Genomic DNA, 18,860 nt, shown 5'->3' with positions numbered 1-18,860 from the left:
GCTCAGCTCGGCCTGGCTCGGAGCAGTGCCTGGACCGGCCCAGCTCAGCTCGGCCTGTCTTGGCTCGGAGCGGAACCTGGCCTGGCCCAGCTCAGCTCGGTTTGGAGCGGTGCCTGGCCTGGCCCGGCCCGGCTCAGCCCAGCTCAGAGCGGTGCCTGGCCTGGCTTAGCTCGGCTCGGAGCGGTGCCTTGCCCAGCTCAGCTCAGCCCGGCCCAGCTCGGCTCGGAGCGGTGCCTGGCTCAGCCTGGCCCAGCCCAGCCCGGCTCGGCTCGGAGCAGTGCCTGGCTCCGCCTGGCTCGGCCCAGAGTGGTGCCTGGCCTGGCCTGGCCCAGCTCGGCTCGGCTCAGAGAGGTGCCTGGCTCAGCCCGGCCCAGCTTGGGTCGGCTCAGACCGGTGCCTGGCCTGGCCCGGCCCGGCTTGGCCCAGCTCGGAGCAATGCCTGGCCCGGCCCGGCTTGGCCCAGCTCGGAGCAATGCCTGGCCCGGCCCGGCTTGGCTCAGAGCGGTGCCTGGCTCAGCCCGGCTTGGCCTGGAGTGGTGCCTGGCCTGGCCTGGCCTGGCCCGGTCTGGCCTGGCTCGGCTTGGTTCATATTGGTGCCTGGCTCAGCCCGGCTTGGCTTGGCTTGGCTCAGAGTGGTGCCTGGCTCAGCCCAGCCCGGCTCAGGTCAGCTTGGAGCGGTGCCTGGTTCAGCCCGGTTGAGCCCGGCCTGGCTCGGCTCGGCTTGGCTCGGCTCGGAGCGGTGCCTGGTTCAGCCCGGCTCAGCCCGGCTCGGCTTGACTCGGCTCGGCTCGGAGCGGTTCCTGGCCCGGCTTGGCTTGGCTTGGAGCGGTGCCTGGCTCAGCCCGGCTCAGCTTGGCTCGGCTCGGCTCGGAGCGGTGTCTGGCTAAGCCAGTCTCAGCTTAGCTCGGAGTGGAGCCTGGTTCAGCCCGGCTCGGCTCGGCTCGGCTCAGAGCGGTGCCTGGCTCGGCTCGGCCCGGCTCGGCTCGGCTCGGAGCGGTGCCTGGCTCGGCTCGGCTCGGCTCGGCTCGGAGCGGTACCTGGCTCGGCCCGGCTCGGCTCGGCTCAGAGCGGTACCTGGCTCGGCCCGGCTCGGCTCGGCTCGGCTCGGAGCGGTGCCTGGCTCGGCTCAGCTCGGCTCGGCTCGGCTCGGAGCGGTGCCTGGCTCTGCTCGGCTCGGCTCGGCTTGGCTCGGAGCGGAGCCTGGCTCGGCTCGGCTCGGCTCGGCTCGGAGCGGAGCCTGGCTCGGCCCGGCTCGGCTCGGAGCGGTACCTGGCTCGGCCCGGCTCGGCTCGGCTCGGCTCGGAGCGGTGCCTGGCTCGGCTCGGCTCGGCTCGGAGCGGTACCTGGCTCTGCTCGGCTCGGCTCGGCTCGGCTCGGAGCGGAGCCTGGCTCGGCTCTGCTCGGCTCGGCTCGGAGTGGAGCCTGGCTCGGCTCGGCTCGGCTCAGCTCGGCTCGGCTTGGAGCGGAGCCTGGCTCAGCCTGGCTCGGTTCGGCTCGGAACGGTTCCTGGCCTGGCTTGGCTCGGCTCGGAGCGGTGCCTGGCCCGGCGCCAGGCGGGAGGGGCGGGCTCCGGTCCCAGCCCTGCCCAGCAGGCGGAGGGCGGCGGCAGGGCCGGGGCTGGAGCCGGGGCGGGGCGGGGCTGGAGCCGGGGCGGGGCGGGGCGGGGCGTGGCCCTCCCAGGGGCGTGGCCCTCCCAGGCGGGAGCTGCCTGTGGCCCGCGGGCTGGGGCGGGGCCGGGGTGGGGCGGCGCGGCGCGGGGCGGGCATGGCGAGGGCCGAGGCGGCGGGGCTGGCGCTGGCGCTGGCGCTGCTGGCCGAGGAGGAGGAGGAGAGCGAGGAGGAGAGCGAGGTGCTGGAGGAGAGCCCCTGCGGCCGCTGGCAGAAGCGCCGGGAGCAGGTGGGCGCGGGGCTGCGGGGCGCGTCCGTCCCGGGGCGCCGCTGCGGACCGAGGCCGGTTCCTGCCTGCGCTGCCCGGCCCCGGGAGCCCGCTTCTCCCGCTGCCCGGGGGAGCTGCCCTTCCCCGGGCCGGGACGCGGGCTCTGGTGTCGGGTTCCTCCGCTCCGGTGGTTGCTGGGCCGAAGGTGCCCCCGGGCGGGCCGGGCCGGGCCGGGCCGGGAGTTCGGCGGGGTAAGAACATCAGGGCTGGCTCTGGCGGGGACAGCGGCCAGGACCCTGCGCAGCAGCTGACAGAGCTCTGCAGTGGCCAGCCCCTGGCTTCCACACCAGCTTCTGGCAGTCAGAGCTCGAGGTGCCCCAGAAATGGGACTGTCGCCCTGTCCGTCCATGGACCTGGTCTCCATTAACTCCTCCAGGTCTTGTTGAACCAGCTAAACTGTTGAGGGTCACAACAGCGGTGAGATTCACAAGCTGGCTGTGCACTGTGTGAACAATATTTCCTTTTGTTTACATTAAACCCGCTGCCTGTTAATTTTATCAAGTGAGGCCTGGCTTTGCTGTTTGTGGAAAGGTAAATAACTAGGGTCCTTCCTGGAGGCAAAATCTGTACCCACATCTGAGCCACATTCTGCAGAAATGGCCTTCAGAGTGGGTGTGCATGGGTATTGCTGGATTTGCCGGGTTCTGTCAGTAACACCTCTCCCACAGCAGGCACCAATTTGCAGACTTCTGCCATCTCCCACGTGGCTGTCTCTCTTCAAAGATGAATGCCCTAATCTTTCTAGTCCCTCCTCATGTGAAAGCTGTTCTGTACCCTGGGTCATCTGCGTTGCCCTTTGCTGAATCTTTTCTAGCTCTGCTATCTCCTCTTTGACATGGGGCAATCAGAACTGGGCACACCAGCGGTTTATGCACTGGCATTATGAGATTCTTCGCATTCTTGTCCCTTTTCAATATCCCTGACGTAGTAGGCATCCTTCAGTCTGCACAGACGATGGATCGCGCCCTTCAAAGTTTCAATTGAGGACTTCATTTACAGTGTCTATTGTGACTATAAAGACCCACACGAGAGTGACAGTCCTTGCTGCATCTCTTGCAGATGTGGTGGGTGTCTGGCAAGTCCTTAGTGTGCTTTCTGTGCGCTCGCTTCTCCTCTGCTAGCTGTCTGATCTTCATCTCGCCCTTCTGAAGGCCCTTGTGTAACCCCTGCCTCCATCTGTCGCGGTTGTCTGCTAGTTCTTCCCAGTTGTCCAGCTCGATGTCTACCTCTCTGAGGTCTCTCTTGCAGACATCTTTGTAACGCAACTGGGGGCGTCCGGGGGGGGGGGGGGTGTCTTTTGCCAGAGGCTAGCTCACATACAGGATGTCTTTTGGAATCCTTCCATCGTTCATCCTGTGGACGTGGCCAAGCCAGCGGAGTCGACGCTGCCTGAGGAGGGTGTGCGTGGTTGGGATTCCAGCTTGCTCGAGGACGGCAGTGTTGGTCACTCTGTCCTTAGTGTGATGGGGTTCTGGGGTCCCCCAAGCTCTGCACCCTGTCCGCAGGCAGGAGAGTCTTTTACTAAGCAGGAAAACAGCAGGTTTATTAGCCGACAGGACACAGCATCGTACAGAGGAGTTAGTACAGCAGGCAGAGACAGCCAGTTCAATCCATGTTGGGGAGAGGAGGCCCCGAGGGGCCCCCAGAGCTGGGGCTTTGCCCCCTCCTTTGTCTCTCTCTCCCTCAGCCCAGACTAACTGCTTCCTAACTCCCAGTTCCAATTCAAACCCCTCAGGCTCCACCTTCTCCTCTGTCTCCAGTACAAAGATGTTACCTGGTTATCAAGGTTACCCTCAGCAGGAGACCCCACACCCTCTGTGAGCCACGCACACACACACAGGTATCCCCCACTCCATCACATCTCTCCCCCCTTCCAGACCGAACTGAGCGGGGTCACTCAACTGGTGACCTGGGGAAGTTCGGGGCTTTTCCCTCGTGATTGGGCATCGGCTGTACCCTTAGTGCTCCCCTCGATGTGCACCACCTTCACATTATAGTCCTGCTGGGGGAGGCTCCAACTTAGGAGCTTGGTCTTGGCCCTTTTTATGTGATGCAGCCGGGCAAGTCCCTTTAGTTCCCTTGGGTTGGTTGGTCTCCCTGCTTTGGCCCCGGTCCGTCAGCCACGTTCTCAAGTCGGGCAGGCAGAGCCCATAGAGATGCTGCAGCACCAACAGATCAAACAGGTCTTTTGTGGTCTGGGTCCTGCCCCATCTGACCACCAGTCCATACAGCTGCTCCAGCCAATGTCTGGAATTCAGTTACAGTCCAGTAAATGAAGGTACAAATGCTTCCACCCTTGGCATTTAGCCAGACCACCAAAATGGTTGTGTGCCTCAGTTTCCCCTTCCATGCCACACAATAGGTTTGGAATGTTTTTTCTCATGTCAGAGGTTGCAAGACTAGTTACAGGGAACAATGGTGACATTTTAGAGTTACAGACTCCTTCAACATACAATTTATGCTTTTACACCAATGTTATTATGTTACATGGCTCTTTTTAAACATTTAGTACATGGTACAATTCTACAGCTTTTGGTAGCAGCACCCCTTGGTTACAGCAGTCAGTGTGAGTTACAGAACAAACCCATTGCAACTGCACATTTACGTTGCTTTTTGGTAGACCACAACCTTTGTGCAACATCCTTGAGAATCTGGTATTTTGGGGATAAATGGCTGAGGCCTTTTTTAGCACCATTAAGTTTTAATTTTCTCTCTTGCCCCCTGGGGTGGAAATTTGATCTCTCTGGCTGTGCCCTCCCTTCTAACAAGAGCTGGGCCATTGATGATTTTAGGGAGACGGCCCCCTTCCAGCCAGCCTGGAAATTTGCAAACCAAACTGCTTTTTGAGAGTTGTTTTGTGAGTTCCAGACGCAGAATCCACATGAAGGAATTCCTGTTTATCCCTTACTGGCCCACCAGGCCCAAAGCTTCTTTGTCCTTCCACCTCCAACTACTGCCTCCCCATGGAATCAGAAGTTGAATCCAGTATGAGAATATAAGTGTTTTCACCATTTGGAGATGGGGAATTGCTGAACCTCTCCTGCATCCTACAGAGATTGGCTGTGCAGCTGTTTTACTTGGTTCTTACAGGGCTGCTTACATTTCCTGATAGTTTTTACTTTACTTGCACCAGCTTCCAATTCCTGAGAAACTTTTACACTGCCTGCTTTGGACCCTTCCAGAGCACAGCCAGTGGTTTCACACTCAGGCAGGTCCTGGCCATCAGGAGCTGAAACAAACTTCTCCCCAGGCAAAGGGTTGCTCTGGTGCTTACAGACGAGCACCTTTCCTGTTCACTCTCCTCCACCTTACTCCCATTTTTTGCAGTCCCCACAGATGGGTGAGGAAAAGTTTCAGGGAATTTTTTTTCCTTAAGAGCTCCCCCAAACAATAACTCACCCCTGTCTGCCTCCACAGGGGCACTGCTCCCTTGAGCCACAACCAGCTCCTGGGTTTTACCTACACCCAGGATCACTTCTGGCCCGTCAGGCAGATTCCCATGTAATCCCCCTCCAGGCAGACAGCCAGTACCACCGGACAGAAGGTCAGGGTCCCTTTCCTCCCTTCTGCTACCAGCTCCTTTATCTTCATCAGTCAGCGTAACTCCATTGCCCGTCTGTTCTTGTGTCCTGGCGAGAGGATGACTCTGGTAGGACAGAGTCCTCTCACCCCCTCCCAGTAACACCTCAGCATCAGGCACAGAACAAGTACCAGAATCGCCTGGTCTCTGGGATTCCCTGATGATACTAACTGGATTAGACCAAGTTAAAGCATCATCCCCCCTGAGAGACACAGAGGCAGGCCCACTTCCCATCTGGGCTTCAGCTGCACTCAGATCCAGCTCTGGGATCTTGGCTCCATCTGGAGCCCCCACAGGCTCAGGCAAAGGATTCACTTCCCCAGAAGCAGAAGCACTTTTCTTGCACCAAGGACCAGTGTCCTTAGCAGGGATACCACTGCCCATCCCAGAGCCATTCCCTCTGCTCCAGCCCCCATGGCTGGATTCAGAGACACACCTGGAATGCTCTTTTCTGGTGGATCCTTCTCCAGCCACTCCAGGCTGGTGAATCTTCCTCAGACAATGGGCTAGTTTCCTTATTGGCACCTTTTCCAAACGCAGGCTCTGCTCTCTCCCCAGGCTGCTGCTGCTGCTGTTCAACACAGACAGACAATGTGAGACACTTTCTCCTTTGTCCCAGCCCCCTGGCTGGTTTCCACACACACACAGAAGGTGAAGCAGCTTCTCTCACAGACAACTTGCCATTCCCAGTGGATCAGCTGCTTTCCTGCACAGACACACAGGCACCTTCCTCGGCCCAGGCCTGGAAAACTCTTCGCAGGTCTGTCTTGGCCACTAGTAGATGATGGGTTGGAATCGCTCCTTCCCTCCTTGAGCTGTGGCAGGCCACTCGGTTCAGAGCTCCAGGCAGTCCAGGGTTCCCTGCTCTGATCTGGGCTCACCTCTGCAGGATTCTCCCCAGCCCTCAGCTCCGCCACTGCACATCCACGCTGCCTTGTCCAGCTTCTTTAATCTCGATTCGGTTTCCAGGTGCTGCCACTTCACAGCGGAGTTGCTCAGCGTGGTTGCAGGCTCTCAGGCTGATGCCCTCTGCACCCCACGATTCCTGGAAGAATCCCTTCAGTGTGCCAGGCTCCTTGCGGGTCACAAGCTGCCCGGGGTTAGGCCGTAGGCCCCTCTGCCCTCTGGGACCGACTCCAACAGACTCCCAGCGGAACCCCTTCTTCAGTGTGACACCCGCTCTCAGGGACCATGAGCACCCTGTCTTGGGAAGGACTCATTCAGCGTCAGCCTCCTCAGGGGTCACTTGTTCCTGGGGGTTGGGCTCTCGGCCCCTCCACCTTCTAGGACCGACTCCAACAGATTCCCAGGAGTAACCCCTCCTCGGGTGTGACACCCCCTCTCGAGGACCACGACCGCAGTTGCTTGGGTTTGGCCGCAGGCCCCTCCGCTTTGGGGAGCTGCACCTCACTGCCCTTCAGCACACCTGGGTCTCGCAGGCCCCACTTCTTCCGGGGCCCCGGTCACTTACTGCTGGATGCTCCATCCTCGGGGTGCAGAACATCTCACTCCTGACACCAGTGTGATGGGGTTCTGGGGTCCCCCAAGCTCTGCACCCTGTCCGCAGGCAGGAGAGTCTTTTACTCAGCAGGAAAACAGCAGGTTTATTAGCCGACAGGACACAGCATCGTACAGAGGAGTTAGTACAGAAGGCTGAGACAGCCAGTCCAATCCATGTTGGGGAGAGGAGGCCCCGAGGGGCCCCCAGAGCCGGGGCCTTGCCCCCTCCTTTGTCTCTCTCTCCCTCAGCCCAGACTCACTGCTTCCTAACTCCCAGTTCCAATTCAGACCCCTCAGGCTCCACCTCCTCCTCTGTCTCCAGTACAAAGGTGTTACCTGGTCGTCAAGGTTACCCTCAGCAGGAGACCCCACACCCTCTGTGAGACACACACACACACACACACACACACACACACACACACACACACACACACACACACACACACACACACACACACACACACACAGGTATCCCCCACTCCATCACACCTTCCATGATATTCCAAGGATGCGCCTGAGGCAGCACAAGTGGAAGACGTTCAGCCTCTTCTCCTGGCAGACATACAGGGTCCAAGTCTCGCTGCCATAAAGGAAGGTGCTGAGGATGCAGGCTCTGTAGACTTTCATTTTGGTGTGAGTGTACAGCTTGTTGTTATTCCACACTCTCTTGCTGTGTGCTGCTGACCTTTCTGACTGCTGTTTTCAGACCAATCAAAACTATGACTCCAAGATCTTTCTTGAGTAGTAACAGCTAATTTAGACACCATCATTTTGTATGTAGAGCTGGGGTTATGTTTTCCAATGTGCATTATCTGGCTTTAATCGGCACTGAATTTCACCTGCCATTTTGTCACCCAGTGCTGTGAGATCCATTTGTAACTCCTCACAGCTGCTTTGGTCTTAATTTTCTTAGACAGTTTTGCATGATTTGAAGTTTGCCACTTTGCAGTTCCCCCATGTTCCCAGCTCATTATTGAATATGCTGAAAAGCACTGGTCCTGGTACAGATTCTCCAGGGACCCAGATGTTCCCTTCTCTGAAAATGGCCATTTATTCCTACACTTATTTCCTGTCTTTCCTGATGCAGGACAGGACCTTCCCTCTACCCATGGGAGCTGATTCTGCTTAAGAGCCTTTGGTGAGGGCACTCATCAAAAGGCTTGAAGCAAATCTAAGCAGAGGGTATCAGCTGAATCACCCTTGTCCATGTGCTTGTTGACTATGCAGATTCTTTCCACATTTGTCTGCGTGTCTGATCATTCTGTCTTTCTTATAGTTTCTACCAATTTGCTCACCAGCCTGTAATTGCCAGGATTGCATGTGGAGCCCTTTTAAAAAATGGTATCACACTACCTACCTTCTAGGCATTTGATGTACCCTCTGATCTCTTCTGCCCACTTCTGATCTACTCCCCTGGCTTCCAGGGTCCCCTCCCCCAGTGCCTGTGCCTGGCCCCTTGATCTCACCTTACCTGGTGCCCGGACTTCAGAGTCCAGCTCAGCTGGCTCCAGCTCAGATAAGGGGCTGCAGGAAGTGTTTGACTTGTGTTCTGTGGCTGTCACGCTGCAGGACCTTGGCTGGGGTTATCAGTCCCCTTCTGGGCCCACGTGGGCCCTTTATCTCAGACTTCGCTGCTCTCCCGGGAGGTGGGGGCAGGAGGGGCAGCAGTACACACTAGCCAGTGCCGCCTGTGAGTCAGTGCATGGGCCATCCGCGTGCCAGGGCAGGCACTCTGGGCCTGTTGCTGCCCAGCTGCCTGTTAACGCAGCAGGATGTGAAATACGGGGTTTGGTACCAGAGGGAGGGTATCATGAATCCAGCTTCATCCCCCGAACTTCCCTCTTGCCTGGGCCTTCCTCAGCCCAGGCATCAGACGAGCCTGCCCTCCTCACCTGGTACTGACCCTTGCCACTGGCACCGTCTTGGGGCCCTGCCCTTCTCCCAGGCACTGAGCCATGCCCTGGTCACTCCTCTTCTTCTGTGCTGGCTTTGCCTCGCTCTGGGGGAGGGATTGCACCCAGGCCTGGCTGGCAGCTCCTGCCCAATAAACCTCTTGTGGGATCAAAACTCTTGTTTTCCCTCAGTCAGAAACATGTTGTATACCAACACAAAGGTAAAGCAGGAAAGTGCCCCTCGTCGTGGGTCGGGCCGGCCCCCGGCTCACAGCACCGCCCCCTCAGAGGAGAGGATACAGACCTGCCTGGGGCTTCGGGCAGGAACATTCCCTCCAGGCTTTGGCAAGGCTACCTGCAGCCCTTAGCACCGTGTGTCAGCCTCAAGAATCCTCCACACTCGGCGGGAGTAGTGTGCTCTCAGGTCTCCTCTGGTAGCAAGTTCCTTCAGCTCTCAACCTCTTTGGCCAGTCTTTGTGGCTGTCCTTCCCAGGGCTGGTCCAGGAGGTCCCCATTTCTTGTCCCTGGCACCTTGTATTCTAGGTGCTGTGGCCAATGGTAGTGTCAGCACAGCACAGCCTTTACCGCCTCTACTCCCCCATAGCACCGGGGAAGCTCTCAGCCAGCATAGCCCCTGTGGGCAGAGTTTGGAGCTGGAGGGAAGCCAGGGGTCCTGCCTGGCAGCAGCAGGAATTGGGGAGCTGGCACCCTCTGGAGGAAGAAGCCCTTGACCCTTGCATGTGATTGGGAGGCTTGGAGCTTGGCTGACACACCCACGGAAAGTTGGTGTGTGAGGGAGGCATCCAAAGGGGCCTCATGCCGGGGACCCTACCACATGTGTCAGGGGCTCTGAATTCTGGCCTCCCCCATGAAAATGGCTCTTCTCTGCCTTTTTACACCATCGTGATTTCATGGGGAGCCCAGCATTTCTCTCACTGGGGACCCCAGCCCAAAGGGACCCAGCGGTATTGTCACCCTTGCTTCTGTGCTGCCTTCAGAGCGGTGGGTGGAGAGCTGCGGTGGCTGGCCAAGGGCCTAGCTCTTCAGGCAGCTGCACAAAAGTAAAGGTAGCCGTACCCTGCCATGCCATCCTTGTTGATGGCGGCTGCTCTACCTTCAGAGCTGGGCTCCGGGCCAGCAGTTGCTCTCTTTGGCACCCGGCTCTGAGGCAGCGCTGTTGCTAGCACTAGGGCAGAAGTAAAGGCAGCAATCCTGTGAAGGACCTGTGCAATAACCCTGCCACTCCTGCACGGCCTCCTGTGGGGTCAGGACCTCTCCCTCACATCACTGTGAATTTTCAGGTGTAAGTATAGGAAATCATGAAATTTATGATTTTCACAATGATCCAACTGTGAAATTCACCAAAATGGTCCGTGAATTTGACAGGACCCTACTCATGCCACACATCAAACCATTGGCTCCAGACAGTCAGAGCTCAGGGACATCCCACAGTGAGCTCATCCTTCCCCACTGAGGGATTTCTCCCTTGGCAGGTTCCTGGCTTGGCCCTGGGTCCATGTGGAAGGGAGCTGGGACTCCAACCCAGCGGAGCTGGGCCCACAGCCTGGTTACCCACATATCCAACACCCATCCCAGAGCCGTCTAGGAAAGAGACTGAAATCCAGAACATCTTTGGTGGCATTCTCTGAAATGCTTCCAGTTCCACGCGCAGGGCCAGATAGACAGGCAGAACTTCAGTCTCAATGCGTGGATGAGACGATGGTGTAGGGAAGAGGGGTTTAGATTTATTAGGAACTGGGGACACTTTTGGGGTAGGGGGAGCCTATACAGGAATGATGGGCTCCACCTAAATCAAGGTGGATCCAGACTGCTGGCATTAAACATTAAAAAGGTCATAGAGCAGTTTTTAAACTAAGAGGTGGGGGAAAGCCGATTGGTGCGGGGGAGCACCTGGATCGGAAGGAGACTTCTCTTACACGAGGCTCCATAGACAGGGATTCCCTAGAAGTTAGTCAGATAGGGAACGTGGGAAATAATATATGGGCAAGATCAGATGTGAAACAATCGTGCATAAAAAAATCCAACGCGTCTGTGAAAGGCGGACATATAAATAGTGGTAGTTTTCTAACATGCTTTTACACTAATGCTAGGAGTCTGTCTAATAAGATGGGTGAACTGGAGTACCTCATATCAAAGGAGGAAGTTGACATAATAGGCATCTCAGAAACATGGTGGAATGAGGACAATCAGTGGGACACTATCATACCGGGATATAAATTATATTGGAAAGACAGAACAGGTCGTGCGGGTGGCGGAGTGGTACTATATGTGAAGGATAATATAGAATCAAATGAAGTAAAAATCCTAAAGGAATCAAAATGTTCCATAGAATCATTATGGATAACAATTCATTCCTCTAATATGAATATGGCATTAGGAATATATTACCGACCACCTAACCAGGACAGTGATAGTGATGCTGAAATGATGAGGGAGATTAGAGAGGCTATCAAAATAAAAAACACAGTAATAATAGGAGATTTCAATTATCCCCATATTGATTGGGTGCATGTCACCTCAGGACGGGATTCAGAGATTAAATTTCTTGATGCCTTAAATGACTGCTTCTTGGAGCAGCTAGTACGGGAACCCACAAGGGGAGAGTCGATTCTCGATCTAGTCTTGACTGGAACGCAGGATCTGGTCCAAGAGGTAACTGTTACTGGACTGCTTGGAAATAGTGACCACAATATAATAACTTTTAATATTCCTGTGTTGGGAAGAACACCGCAGCGGTCAAACACTCTGGCATTTAATTTCAAAAAGGGGAATTACACTAAAATGAGGAAGCTAGTTAAACAGAAACTAAAAGGTAGAGTAATTAAACTAAACTCCCTGGAAGCTGCATGGAAACTGTTTAAAAACACCATACGAGAGGCCCAACTTAAATGTATACCCCAAATAAAAAAACACAGTAAGAGACCTAACAAAGAACCACCATGGCTAAACAGCCATGTTAAAAAGGCAGTGAGAGAGAAAAGGGCAGCTTTTAAAAAGTGGAAGTCAAATCCTAGTGAGGAAAATAGAAAGGAACATAAACACTCCCAAATTAACTGTCATAATGTAGTAAGAAAAGCCAAAAAAGAGTTTGAGGAACAGCTAGCCAAAAATTCAAAAAATGATAGTAAAATGTTTTTTAAATACATTAGAAGCAGGAAGCCTGCTAAAAAAGCAGTGGGGCCCTTGGACGATAAAGATATAAAAGGAGCGATCAAGGAAGACAGTGCCATTGCGGAGCGATTAAATGATTTCTTTGCTTCAGTCTTCACGGCTGAAGATGTTACAGAGGTTCCTAAATCTGAGCCAGCCTTTTTAGGCGACAAATCTGAGGAACTCACTCAGATTGAAGTGACATTAGAGGAGGTTGTGGAGTTAATTGATAAGCTGAATAGTAACAAGTCTCCAGGACCAGATGGCATTCACCCAAGGGTTCTGAAAGAACTCAAATGTGAAATTGCGGAGTTATTAACAGTGGTTTGTAACCTAGCCTTTAAATCCACTTTGGTACCAAATGACTGGAAGACGGCCAATATAACACCAATATTTAAAAAAGGCTCTAGAGGAGATCCTGGCAATTATAGACCGATAAGTTTAACATCAGTACCAGGCAAATTAGTAGAAACACTAGTAAAGAGTAAAATTGCAAGGCACATAGAAGAGCACGAATTGTTGGGCAAAAGTCAGCATGGTTTCTGCAGAGGGAAGTCGTGTCTGTCTAATCTATTAGAATTCTTTGAAGGGGTTAATAAACATGCGGACAAGGGGCACCCAGTGGACATAATATACCTAGATTTCCAGAAAGCCTTTGACACGGTCCCACACCAAAGGCTTTTATGTAAATTAGGTGGTCATGGGATAGGAGGAAAGGTCCTTTCATGGATCGGGAATTGGTTAAAAGACAGAAAACAAAGGGTTGGAATAAATGGTAAATTTTCACTATGGAGGGGGGTAACTAGTGGTGTTCCCCAGGGCTCAGTCCTGGGACCGATCCTGTTCAACTTGTTCATCAATGATCTAGAAAATGAGGTAAGCAGTGAGGTGGCAAAGTTTGCAGATGACACCAAGTTGTTCAGGACAGTCAAAAGCAAAAGGGATTGTGAAGAACTACAAAAAGATCTCAGCAAACTGAGTGATTGGGCAGCAAAATGGCAAATGAAATTTAATGTGGGTAAGTGTAAGGTAATGCATGTTGGAAAAAATAACCCAAATTACACGTACTACATGATGGGGTCAAATTTAGCTACGACAGATCAGGAAAGGGATCTTGGAGTTATAGTGGATAGTTCTCTGAAGACATCCACGCAGTGTGCAGCGGCAGTTAGTAAGGCAAATAGGATGTTAGGAATTATTAAAAAAGGGATCGATAATAAGACAAAAGATATCATACTTCCCCTATATAAAACTATGGTACGCCCACATCTCGAGTACTGCGTGCAGATGTGGTCTCCTCACCTCAAAAAAGATATATTGGCATTAGAAAAGGTTCAGAAAAGGGCGACTAAGATGATTAGGGGCTTGGAAAGGGTCCCATATGGGGAGAGGCTAGAGAGACTGGGACTTTTCAGTTTGGAAAAAAGGCGATTGAGGGGCGATATGATAGAGGTATATAAAATCATGAATGGTGTGGAGAAAGTGAATATAGAAAAATTATTTACCTTTTCCCATAATACAAGAACTAGGGGACACCAAATGAAATTGATGGGTAGTAGGTTCAAAACTAATAAAAGGAAATTTTTCTTCACACAGCGCACAGTCAACCTGTGGAACTCCTTGCCCGAGGAGGCTGTGAAGGCCAGGACTCTATTAGGGTTTAAAAAAGAGCTTGATAAATTTTTGCAGGTCAGGTCCATAAATGGCTATTAGCCAGGGATAAAGTATGGTGCCCCAGCCTTCAGAACAAGGGCAGGAGATGGATGGCAGGAGATAAATCACTTGATCGTTGTCTTCTGTTCTCCTTCTCTGGGGCACCTGGCATTGGCCACCGTTGGCAGATGGGATGCTGGGCTGGATGGACCTTTGGTCTGACCCAGTATGGCCATTCTTATGTTCTTATGTCTCAGCAATGACAGATCCCGCACAGGCCCCCGGAACCACCAGATTGCCTCTGCTGGGCCTGTGCAGCCCTTTGGTGGCTCCCTGGCCAGTCCTTGTCCTGGCTGCATTGTCCCTCATGCTGCTGCCACTCCATGGACCCCAGCAGTGGGCAGATCTATGCTTGCGTTCCAGCAGCCAGAGAGAGACAGGCCTGTATGGTGCACGCGTGGTTGTTTGGGGAGGTGAGCCACAAGCCTGCCAGAGCGCAGCTCCCCTTGTGGCTGTTGGCCCCTGCCCCCCGATCCTCTCTAATGGCTACTAGCCCCTGCTCAAGGCTAGTGCCTCTGGCCCCCAGCTCCCCTACCCCTAGAGTGCCATGCAGTCCCACCTCCCTCTTGGTCTCTGGAGCAGCCGGGCAGCTGCAGCTCCCCACTCCGACCTCTGGAGCAGACGGGCAGCGCCAGCTTCCCCCTTTCAGGTCCTCAGAGTGCCCTGGAGTTCCTCCTCTCCCCTGGTCTCTGGAGCAGCCAGGCAGCGCCAGCTTCCCCCTTTCAGGTCCTCAGAGTGCCCTGGAGTTCCTCCTCTCCCCTGGTCTCTGGAGCAGCCAGGCAGCCCCAGCTCACTCCAAGACACGTCGGCAGCCCTAGCTCTCCCCTCAGGGCAGCAGCCCCATCTTCCCCCTGGAGCAGCCCTAGCTCCCCTGGGCCCTCAAGCAGCTACTTTACCCCATCTCTGCTTCAGTCCCTGGAACATCCAGGAAGCCAAGTGGCCCTGGCCCTGCTCCAGCTACTGGAGTGGTCACATGGCCCCAGCTCCCATGGAGTAGCAGTGCCGCAGCCCCAGCCTTCCCGGCTCAGTGGAGTGCAGATGGGGCCACCCCAGTCTTTTGGAGAAGGCAATGTCTTCCCTTTCCTCTGTTACCAACCACCATGGGCCCAGCCCCTTCTCCTGGCTGCCACTGGACAATGGGAAAGGGACTAAAGATGGAAGGTCCCAGCCCCCCACACAGCATCAAAGGGAAGGGTGGAGGCTGTAATAGGATGTGGTTTTTGGGCACAGCTGTGGAAATCAGTCCAGGGTATCTTTGCTTAAAACCGGGTGACTCACCGCCCCAGGCTGGGATTTCCCTCTGACCAAGGCAAATCCAACCAGCCACCGCAGCACCTCTGCCGGCCCCTGTGATGGAGTGGGGGATACCTGTGAGTACATGAGTGGCTCACAGAGGGTGTGGGGCTCCTGCTGACGGAAACCAAGGTGACCAGGTGACACCTTCGTACCGCAGACAAAGGGGAAGTGGAGCCTGAGGGGTCTGAATTGGAACTGGGAGTTGGAAGCAGTGAGTCTGGGCTGGGAGAGAGAGAGACAAAGGAGGGGGCCAGGCCCCGGCTCTGTGGGCCCCTCGGGGCCTCCTCTCCCCAGCATGGATGGGACTGGCTGTCTCTGCTGGCTGCACTGGCTCCTCTGTACCACGCTGTGTCCTGTTGGCTAATGAACCCACTGTTCTGCTGAGTGTGAGTCACTCCTGCCTGCGGATGGGGTGCAGAGCCTGGGGACCCCTGAACCCCATCACAGCCCAACTGGCCAGCCAAAAGTCATATAAGCAAACCCACAGATTTCCCAGCTGCTGTACCAGCCCACACCAGCAATCTCCTATCTCAGGTGAGAGGCTCTGAAAACCTATTTTCACCAAACACCACACAGATTCTTCTGGGCCTGAAAGGGTTCTGCCAGAGTCCCAGGTCAATACTTGGATCCTACCCAAATCACCCCGCTGATAAGCATTCTTCAGATCTCAAATCTAAAGAGTTGTTAACAAAAAAGAAAGAACAGGGTTAGAGAGAGAATTGTACAGCTGTTGTTGCAGCCAGAGGTGTTCTGTGCTGATTCTTGAAAGTCCATCCCATAAGGGGTATGATTCCAGGTTACACAGTCTGAGTTACTGGGGAACTGGAGATCTGGTGAGCTGGAACATGGAACCTTGGAACAGGAACAGGAACAGGAACCAGAATGGACACTGCTAGGCCAATTTTATAGTTTTCTCCAGTGAAGGGAAAAAAAGTCCTTTCTCCTTCCCATAGGCACCTGGATGGTCAGGGTCATCTGGCCCAGGTGAGCTGCTGTGGCACTCGGCCATTGGTATTGACCCAGTCCCTCTACCTAATGTGTAGAATGGATGTCTGGGCATCTGATTTCCACGCCCGTGCTTAGCCCAAAGTCACCTGACCCAGGTGGGCTATTGTGGCCCATGGCCATTGGAGGCATCCTGGGAGAGAAATCCCACATTCCTGAGATGTGCTTTGGCTCTCTGAGCCTTTGTTCAGTCTGTAATGGAGTGGGGGGAGTGCATGTGTGAGTCAGGCTGGATGTCTGAGGCAAGCAGCAGCTCCCAGTGGCTAAGGATGACCCTGGGGCTACAACTGGCAGGTGACACCTCTGCCTGAACAAAGAGCAGGGAGGAGCTGAGCTGGGTTTTTGAATCGGGGGCAGCAGTTAGAGGCTAGGGGAAGAGAGAGCTGGAAGGCAGCCAGCCGGAGGAGGGGGAAGCTACACCCCAGAGGGGCACCCCTTGGGGTCTTCTCCCCAGGACAGGTTGGAAGGACTGTCTCTGGCTGCTGCACTGACACTTCTGTGAGAAACTGGACATCTGTTGCCTAATAAACCTGCTGTTGTACCTGCTGAGTGAGAGTCTCTCCTGCCAGTGGACGGGGTGCAGTGCAGGGGGACCCCTGAACCCCATCACACAGTCCATCATCCTGGCTGGGGTAGAGATCGCACCTCCTACAACAGCAAGAAGTCCTGTGGCACTTTGTAGACTAACAGATATTTTGGAGCATGAGATTTTGTGGTCTTGGCCCATGAAAGCTGATGCTCCAAAATATCTATTAGTCTATAAGGTGCCACAGGACTTCTTGTTGTTCTCGAAGATACAGACTAACACGACTCCCTCTCTGATGCCTCCTGTAGTGAATCTTAGCACTAAAACATATCTTACAGGGCGAAAATCTATAACGCTGCCCACCAATGCAGCACAGGCGTATAAGCAGCATACATGGATTAAGGGCATCCTGAGCTTTCAGTAGACACCTCTCACCCCTCCCCACCCCCCCAGTATTTGGGGCCAGTAGCCACACTGGGCACATAAAATGGCTTCTGTACCCAATATAAAAGTCCAGTCACATGACAGCCTGCAAGGCGGGAGGGTTTCAGGGCTCAGCCTGCAGCCCAGGCCCTCTCTACCTGAGGCAGCTCCTGAGCCTGAGGCTCAGGAGCCGGAGTCTGCTGGCCTGGGACAGCTACAGGTGTCCACCTGCAAGGCAGACATACCCGGGTCTCTCTTGCACCCTCCTGTTCTCCTGTGTCTCCAGCCCACCGGGGCTGAGGTGTCTTGGATACGCTGCTGATGGTTGATTACCATCCTCATATTTCCTGGCCTGGGCTCTCACGCTGCTATTTCTGTGGCCCTGCAGGGATTCACTGCTCCTCCCAGTGTGGTACTTCCTGGGTGTGAACATCGCCAACAGGCTGCTTACCTGCTCTAGATGCTAAACCACAACGGAATGACCCTATATCCCTGCTGCTCCCTGTCAGACACATCCCCTCAGCCCGATACCATGCTGCTTTCTAGCACCGTTTGTCTGGGCCTTGCAGCTTGCATGACAGTACTGTGTCCAAGCCAGTCTGAATCACTGCTGAGAAGGTTTTCATGAGATGCAGCATCAAATGCTTCCCTGAAATCAAACTATTTACTGTCTCATGTTTTCTTTGCCTGCTAACTGCGCAATGGGGATGCACAAAACAGCTGAGCCTGGCTAACGTTGCTTATTGTTTTTGCTTTCTCAAATGCGTTCTGTTGTTCTAGGGAGTGGAGCCTTACAGTATGGGGAGTATCACACTCAGTCGTATGTGGGCTGTAGCTGGCCTGTGGAACTCTCAGCCTCACGTGTAATTGTGACCAAGAGCATGGCAGGATTCAGAACAGGAGAGTTGTGTACCTGTGTGCTTCAGAGTTCTGCACATCTGCCTTCTCAGGGCTGGGAATTACCACTGCCAATGCCCTGGTGTGGGAGTGCGTGTAGACGTGCTTTTTCGGAAGAGAAGTGCCTCACCTGTTTGTGTGCACGAGTAGTGTTGATGCCAGTGTAGCATGTTGCCTGCCTAGGCTGATGAGGCCTCTCTAGTGTCTGCTGGCTTTGTGTGGACAGCCCCTTCATTGCCCTAAACAGAAGGGCAGCGAGGTCCTGGGGTCACCGCAGAGCCTTTGCTAGAAGCTGAACCTGTTGCAGAGGAGTGCAGCAGAATCTGCCAGAGCGGGAGGCAGGAGACAGCCATGGAGGATACCTACCTTCATGGACTGCGACAGAACCTGGGGGCTTCTCAGGGGCCAGGATGCTGCTGGGCTCGGGTAACTGATCAGAGAACTGCCTCTTATCTCTTCCACGGGTGGGTGGAGTTGCTGTGTAGGTTTATCGGAGCCACCCAGCTCTCAGGCTTGCTGGGGGCTGTCCAGCACTGCCCCTCTCCCAGCTCAGCACCTCCTCTGGGGACACACAGCATCTTTGGCCCGATTCTCTGGTGTGATGGGAGTGTGATGGGGCTCAGGGGCCCCCAAGCACTGCACCCTGTCCGCAGGCAAGAGTGACTCTCATTCAGCAGGTAGAACAGGAGGTTGATGAGGCGACAGAGGCCCAGTTTCTTACAGAAGAGTCAGTGCAGCAGTCAGAGACAGTCATTACAGCCCGTCCTGGGGAGAGGAGCCCGAGGGGGGCCCCTCTGGGGTGTAGCTTCCCCCCTCGCCAGGCTGGCTGCCTTCCAGCTCCCTCTCCCCTCCAGCTTCTCACTGCCGCCCCACAATCCAACCCAGCTCAGCTCCTCCCTCCTTTTTGTTCAGGGCAGAGGTG

The 18,860-nt window shown here is 54.8% G+C and overlaps 1 protein-coding gene across 1 annotated transcript in view; it reads left to right on the top strand.

Moving 5' to 3' along the window:
• Positions 1-1,764: 1,764 nt before the first annotated feature.
• Positions 1,765-18,860, top strand: part of NRBP2 (nuclear receptor binding protein 2) — an 88,970-nt gene continuing 71,874 nt past the window's right edge. Inside the window, exon 1 of the mRNA XM_074986830.1 lies at positions 1,765-1,896. Coding sequence (XP_074842931.1) covers positions 1,765-1,896 — 132 coding nt within the window. The remainder of the gene's footprint in view (positions 1,897-18,860) is intronic.

The sequence above is a fragment of the Carettochelys insculpta genome, chromosome 2, assembly GCF_033958435.1.
Source record: "Carettochelys insculpta isolate YL-2023 chromosome 2, ASM3395843v1, whole genome shotgun sequence".
Taxonomy (NCBI): Eukaryota; Metazoa; Chordata; order Testudines; family Carettochelyidae; genus Carettochelys; species Carettochelys insculpta.
The sequence above is the reverse complement of the archived record's forward strand: the minus strand, read 5'-3'. Positions and strand labels throughout refer to the sequence as shown.